We start from the raw sequence: 7,771 nt of genomic DNA, 5'->3' as shown, positions 1-7,771 counted from the left end.
TTAAATATGGATGTTTTTTTTTTGAATATTAAACTAGTGTCAGCTTGGATCCAATCCATTTTAATCCATTCAATCCATTTTCATTGTCTTTAAAGTACACATTAAAAAAATTTTAATCCATTTTAATTCATTCTTGTTTGTTGAGTTAGTCTAAAAGGATACATCAATAACAATGAGCGCTCATGGATCCGCCCCGCAACAGATAAGTCTGCTGAACCCGACCAATGTCGAATTTGATAAACCATAACGCAGGATAGGCTACGATCGCATGATGCTACAAATACTTTGAATTCTTTGGTTAGTATTAATGATCATTATCGGTTCGACATTGAATTGATCATTTCTTAATCTTCTCATTTTAAGACCGTCTTCAGTAATGTCTAAAGGTTTTTGATTGGCTTATGATATCTTAAGATTGTACTTAAGATACTCTTAAAAACACACTAGCACTTTGTCAAAACTTACCGTACACCCTGTATATATATGGTATATATTGATATTGCTCATTTTGTAAGTTTTAATTGTATTCACGATGCTGGAAATCGATTTGAGATCTCGGAGAGAGAAGTGATCAATTGCATTTGAACAATAATTCGATCTGTTCACCAATGTGATTGATTATTTCTCTCTTTCTCTCCATCAATAAAAAAAATGATTCATCAAATTGACGTCAAATTGATGTCGATTGATGAGTTTTTCAATGAATCAAAAATATTAGGTTGATATCATTTCAATCCTGGAATAGCAGAACATCGGAATATAACTGAAACTATGGTGGAATTAGATAGTCGGAATTTAGGAAACGGAATATCAGAAAAGTAACATGACCAGTCAGAATCATTTAAGTTTACCGCAATAGTGTAATCTAATAGGTCGTTAATCTAATTGGTCGTATTTACTTTTCCAAGATTCCGTTTTCCGAAATTCCGACTGTCACGGGAAAGCAGTCAGCATTCTCATTGTTCACGTACTATCAGCTTTAAGGTATGTTTTCACATTTTCACGAGCCATATGCTTGGTCTATATTACATTCATAGTTCTGGGATTTAAAATCTGGTTACTTCAAAATTATCCAAAATAATCCAAAGGAGATAAATTATATAATTTAAACTCGACAAATATCATCCACGTTCTCACAGTGTATTTGTGATAATAAATATTTTTTTATAATAATGTAGAAGCGTTTTCTACTGTATCATAGTTTTAATATAGGATCAGTGATTTCTTTGGACATATATTTAATCTTAGGGTGAGAAAAATTAACCTCTACTATAACTGAAAACATGTAATTAGAGAAATCATTGGCTGCGTTCAGCAGAACGTTTATTTTGTAACTGTTGGAAATTTTCTTCGCGTTGATTGGGTTATGTTTTTAGATCAAGAGGAATGATCCTATCTCAGCAGAGAATCATAAAACAATTGCAAAACTGTTGTGTTCTCCTGAACGCAGCCAAAGTTTCAAAAATTGCTATTATGAAAACCCTACAATTAGAAACGAAATGTATTATTAAAGCTCTGACTATAGTATATAAATATAAGTATTTCTGACGAGAATATTTAAAATTTTTTAATATTATGATTTGGAAACGTTTACTTGCAAAATTTTAAATCAATTAATTTTAAATCAAATTAATATGAGAAGCGCCGATTATGGTCAAGATTAGATGTTAAGAGTAATATACATTTTTAGAAATCTATATAGTATTTTACATAAAGCTAGAACATTAATTTTTTTATTAAAATTCGATTTATTTATGGACTATCTGAAATTAATTTTCTCTTTACAGTTTAATTTATTTAAATATTCATAAATAATTTTGGCCAATCACATGACTTATAGTAATTGATGCTTCTGATTGGCTGCCGTGAAGCATTGCGACTGGCGACAAAGTGTTTGCAATTTATTGTAGACCACGCTTAATTCAGACTGGAGGTTTATTATGGTTTTTGAAACGAAGTGAAAATTACAAAAATGAACAAATTCACTAGGTGTTAACCATGAAGTTATAAATATTTTAGTAAATTCGATCATTTTCACCTCGTTTCAAAAACCGTAATAAACCTCCAGTCTGAATTAAGCGTGGTCTACAATAAATTGCAAACACTTTGTCGCCAGTCGCAATGCTTCGCAATAGCCAATCAGAAGCATCAATAGTAATTGATGCTTCTGATTGGCTGCCGTAAAGCATTGCGACTTGCGACGGTGTGTTGGCAACTTCAGCCGGTTTACATTAGTTGCAAGCTAATCGCAAGTCAACGCTTCATATTGGCTGTCGCGACAAACTTGCGATCAGCTTGCAACTAATGTAGAACCGGCTTTAGGTGCATTCAGAATCACGACCGCTCACTGAGCGCTCTGATTATTTCTGTCATATTTAACTGTGATTGGTCAATTTCTTATGGTTGACGACTTACGTTGACCCTATTATAGAATAGGTATTATAGGGTCAGCTAAAACAGAGTTTTGGAACAGGATAATTCTACTAAGATCTTTTCCATCTCCTTCTTTTTCTCTTTTCAAACACAGTTTAAATAACAATTGATAACAATTAGTTGGGGTTGATTGGGGTTGATTGGATACTTGTAAGTTTACTAATTAAATACGTTTTACAAAGTTTAATCATCAATATTTATTAAACGCAACCATTAATTTGTCAATAATTCTTAAGTAAATATTGATAATTATGGCAGCCGGTCCAATTGCAGAACGTAACCAAGGTATGTGATCCGATCTTTTCGTTAAATAATTTAGCTTAAATAATTTTTATATAACCTCTTGTTTCAAAAAGAATATATGAAAAGAAATAAATGCTTCGATTATATTTATCTTATCGTTACATTACAAATTAGGTTAGTCACTTGTTATTAAAGTTAACCTTAAAAATGTATTTTATGTTATTAAGTACCTAATTAGAAAATTTATATCATATGAATATTCAAATACATAATAAAATTAATTTTTGTATTTATTACATCTTTGATATGAAAATTTATATAGATGCAACAATATACGTTGGAGGTTTGGATGACAAAGTCACAGAATCCCTTATGTGGGAATTATTTGTTCAATCAGGACCTGTTGGTAAGCATATGTGTTATTCGTTATTATGTGTTATATGAAAATTTGAGTATTTTTTTAAATTTATGGTGGTAACTAATGATTTATATGGCACTGTTTGACTACGTATCATATACATATATCTTTAATATTTTCTTAAAAATATATTATACAGGATGTTTGATAAAAACGATAAAACTTGCATAGAGCAGACTAAATTGAGTCAAAAAATTCTCTATCATTTTACAGTTTTTGCAATAGTTAACAAGATATCAATTATTAAAAATCATCAAATATTGGTTTTCAATCATTTTTTACCCAAATATCAACTTTACAGAAAAATATTATGAGACAAAAATTGTTTTTTTTTCATAGAGGCCTAAAAATTTTTTCAGAATTTTTTGTCAATTTTTTAGTATTGCATTTTCTTATTGGCAACTATTTTTATCAACATACATGAAAATGCGCTACTAAAAAATTCTGAAAAAATTCTTAGAACTCTATAAGAAGAAAATAAACAATTTTTGCTACTTGCTGTTTTTCTATAACGTTGATAGTAAGAGAGACCAGGGCTGTTTGTCGTACAAGATTGATTGTCAAAATGCTTATAACTCAAACAGGACATGGTAGAAAAATCTTTTTTTTTTACTGTAGATTACTGATATAATATTAATTTGTTGTGTAAAATGATTTGCACCATAAGCATTGTATTATTTATAATGATTTCTGAAAAAATTAAGTAAATTGGTGAGTAAATTTTTCTTATCACCTATTTTCTTATCTGACAAATCTTTATTATTATAGTATGATTTAGTATTATTAATTGCAATATCCCTGTATTCATAGAAAATGACATGTCTTTGTTAGAAGATCTTTGCTACAATTAATTTATCATTATCCTGACAAAGTTTATGAATACAATCTCTTTTATTAAAAATTATGTGGAGTAGATTGATCAAAATGAGAGCAGGTTAGGTGACAATTAATTTTAATATCTTTTGAGAACATTTTTACAGAATATATTTACAAATATATTATATTTCGGATATACATATTTTTTCATTTTTCATATACAAACTACGGTATAAAAACAAATGTATTTTATAATTAAAATAATTTTTTTTTAATATAAAGAAGTATTAAGATTCCTTATAATAAAATAATAATAATAGTAATTAAATAGTAATTAAATAAGGGCAATTAGGAATCTGCGCTGTCATAGATGAGCTTAAATTACTGGACAAACCTCAGTCTATCTTGAATATACAATTTCCATTATTGTAACATGTACTTTTCGGCTAAATTCTAGCCTTCTTCAGCATGATAACGTTGACAATTAATAGAATTGCTCACATGGAATCTTTGGTTGTCTTCTACTTATTTTCCATATTCAGTTAGTAGATGGCCTCATGTAGATTGAGACCTCAGGTAGCACGTGTACATACACAGATAATAATGTAGTTTAACTTCCGAATAAAATTATATTACAAAAATGTCACATATAACTAAGAATAATGTAAATTTGTATGTAATTATTATTATTAGAACTATTTTTTACTTATATTATTACTATAATTACTATTATTTCTTAAAATATAGAACTGATATGAAAATAAGAATTGGATTTTTTATATGTGTTGTCCATGACAAATATGCTACTACTAATCCTAGAACATGTGACAATCAACCCAGAACACGGGATTAATTATCACATTTCCGCAGCTTCATTTAAAATTAAATATCTTACTTTTACGATATGATGAATTCACGAGTAGTATTTTGTTTAATATCTAAAGGATGTAGGTATATATTATAACGTATACAATATTTCAAAATCAGCCCTCCACTTTTTTTAAAAAATCACTAATCAAGAACTGTGACAATCGGCCTCTAGTTGAATAAAAAATTATTGCAAATCAATATTCGATTTTTATTAATTAATATCTTGTTAATTATTTGCCGAAATTGTAAAATGCTAGAGGACTTTCCGTTTTCGACTCAATTTAATCTGCTCTACCCTTATGCAAGAGTTTTATCGTTACTTATCAAATATTCTCTATATTACATATATATATATATATATATATATATATATATATATGTGTGTATATGAAACAAATCTCGATTTGATTATTTAAGAATGAAAATGGATGTTTATATGATATAACTAAATTTTTCAAGTTTAAAATCCAAGTTCAAATGTATATATGTAAAATATATAATTTCTTTTCAGTTAATGTACACATGCCGAAAGATAGAGTAACTCAAATGCATCAAGGATATGGTTTTGTTGAATTTATGGGAGAAGAAGATGCAGATTATGCTATTAAAATTATGAATATGATCAAACTTTATGGCAAACCTATTCGTGTAAACAAGGCTAGTGCACACCAGAAGAACTTGGATGTTGGAGCAAATATATTTATAGGAAATCTTGATCCAGAAGTAGATGAAAAATTGTTGTACGACACATTTAGTGCGTTTGGCGTGATTTTGCAAACACCAAAAGTACGTTCAATTAATTTTATTACACTCGACTGTTTTTTCTTTGACTGCTATATAACGAAACAATTTTACATTACAGATAATGAGGGATCCCGAGACTGGTAACTCGAAAGGCTTTGCTTTTATTAATTTCGCTTCTTTTGATGCCTCAGATGCCAGCATTGAGGCAATGAACGGTCAATATCTGTGCAATCGACCAATTTCGGTATCGTATGCTTTTAAACGCGATGCCAAGGGCGAGAGACACGGTAGTGCTGCCGAAAGACTTTTAGCGGCTCAAAATCCTCTGAGTCAAGCGGACAGACCGCATCAATTATTTGCGGATGCGCCACCTTTGGCGCCGCCACCTATGCCAAATTCAAACGCGAATACCCATCAACCTGCTCATCATCCCCAGCATCATGTGATGCATCATGGAATGGTCGTGCCACCGCCACCACCACCGTCTACTCCTGGACCACCGATGGGTCATCCGCCTCCGCCGCCTGTCCCACCGCCACCGTCTGGTGGATTTCCACCAGCGAACATCCCTCCGCCTCCTCTACCTCCAATGTCCATGGCGACGCATCCTCCTCTACCACCCGGGATGCCACCGCCGTTGCCGCCTATGCCAGTGCCGACTTCTCAGGCGCAGTCAGCTGCCTCTAGGATGATGGCACCACCACCACCACTTTGGTCTGTCGGGACACCGCCACAGGGGCAATTTCCGCCGCCTCCTCCACCATCTTCCAGCGGTCCTCCACAATTCGGGCAGTATCAGCCTACGCCTCCAAGATCACCTCCAACTTGGCGACATCCGCCACCGCCGCCCGTTTCGCAAGGTGGCCCACTGCCGCCACCACCACCCCTATTTCGACCACCCTTCCCACCAAGAGGACCACCGCCACCACCACCGCCACATGATGGCAACCAATATTAATACTATATTCGTGACTTATATTTATACATTGTGTGGACACAAATGATAAATGATTTAATTTTGTTTTACAATTATTATCAACAAATGTATTATGAATCGAGAGATCTATGATACATTGGTTAAAAAATCTGCTTTTTTATGAAACTTATTTCTTCATTGTTCTTAAATAAACTTGTTTACATTATAGCGATTAGCGTAGTAGTAAGAAAATTTTTAGTAATTAATTGAGATATTATTTAATATCTTAAGTATGTTCAGTTAACTATGTAATATCGCTGGGCATTAACGGCCCGTAATGAGAGCATGACGTGTCAATTATAACATGCGTTTCGCTTGGTCACTTATCGTATCGATCGATTAAGCTTTGGCGCTTGAATAACGTACCTACATACATACATACCGCGTTTGTTCTATCGATTATTTCGTGCCTGTCCAGTCCAGTCAAGGATAGTCAAACATCAAGTCTACTATCGATATCCTACTATGTTTCACGTGATTTTATTTTTTATAAAACTGAACAAGTGATCACTTTCTGTGAGGATGAGTTATTAAGAAAATTTGTGTGCGATATACGTCACGCGTCATAATATTAATTTAGTAAATAAAACGTGGTGTCAACGCGAGACAGAAAGATAATTTTGTCATCAAAATAATTAAAAATAATTTTGTAAGTTTTTTTCAGAATATTTACAATCGCAATACGACTTGATCGAACTGTTGCGCATCCGCTACGTCAAATAATACATAAATGTAATTACAGTCGGACGTTTTGTTACGGAAACTTGAACAGTGAACAGTCGCCAATAAGATCGAGCGATAAATTTTTAATCATCTTGCACGCTACAGCAGGGAAAACCAATGTGCTAATGTCGAGGGCACTAGTCTTTTAGAAACGGCTTCGAACTTGGAAACAACAGTGACATTAACGCGTTTAAGTTATACGTATGCACAGCCGAGTATCGTCCGCATGATCTGCATCGCTGCTATAATTTGCAGCGTCGTTCCATAGTGCAACGGCGAGCACCACGTCATCCTTTGGAAACCTGGTACTTTTGGCTAGGCAGTGCTTTAATCGTTGTTTCTGTCATTTTTGTGGTAAGTATACCTGTTTAAATACATCGAGCTTGTTTAGGATACACGGGTATGTCGTATCGATGTTGAAACTTTTTAAGTAGAAGATTCGAAAAATATACGTATTTGTAATATTGCTATCTTTTTATCGGCAAAATGATCATACAGTCTATATTCTAAATTCTTCGTTGTTTGTTATTTAAAGCGCGTTGTGCTAA

The 7,771-nt window shown here is 32.6% G+C and overlaps 1 protein-coding gene and 1 long non-coding RNA gene across 3 annotated transcripts; one reads left to right on the top strand and one right to left on the bottom strand.

Moving 5' to 3' along the window:
* Positions 1-2,456: 2,456 nt before the first annotated feature.
* On the top strand, positions 2,457-6,668 carry Spx (Spliceosomal protein on the X). Of its 2 annotated transcripts, XM_087411610.1 has the most exons (5): positions 2,461-2,583; positions 2,692-2,718; positions 2,999-3,082; positions 5,292-5,566; positions 5,643-6,668. In XM_087411610.1, the coding sequence occupies exons 3-5, from the start codon at positions 3,049-3,051 to the stop codon at positions 6,480-6,482; spliced, it is 1,149 nt and encodes a 382-aa protein (XP_087267736.1). In that variant the 5' UTR covers positions 2,461-2,583; positions 2,692-2,718; positions 2,999-3,048; the 3' UTR covers positions 6,483-6,668. The 2 variants fall into 2 exon arrangements, with proteins under 2 accessions (XP_011049669.1, XP_087267736.1); XM_011051367.2 differs by having other exon boundaries at positions 2,457-2,718.
* On the bottom strand, positions 4,062-5,148 carry LOC147907820 (uncharacterized). The gene is made up of 2 exons (XR_015546846.1): positions 4,806-5,148; positions 4,062-4,563 (listed from the first exon to the last, which is right to left on the bottom strand). It is a non-coding gene; the product is annotated as an uncharacterized LOC147907820 (long non-coding RNA).
* Positions 6,669-7,771: the final 1,103 nt, after the last annotated feature.

This window comes from Acromyrmex echinatior, chromosome 12 (genome assembly GCF_024713525.1).
Source record: "Acromyrmex echinatior isolate Ae372 chromosome 12, ASM2471352v2, whole genome shotgun sequence".
Lineage (NCBI taxonomy): Eukaryota > Metazoa > Arthropoda > Insecta > Hymenoptera > Formicidae > Acromyrmex > Acromyrmex echinatior.
Note: the sequence above shows the minus strand (reverse complement) of the source record. Positions and strands in the feature narration are given on the sequence as shown.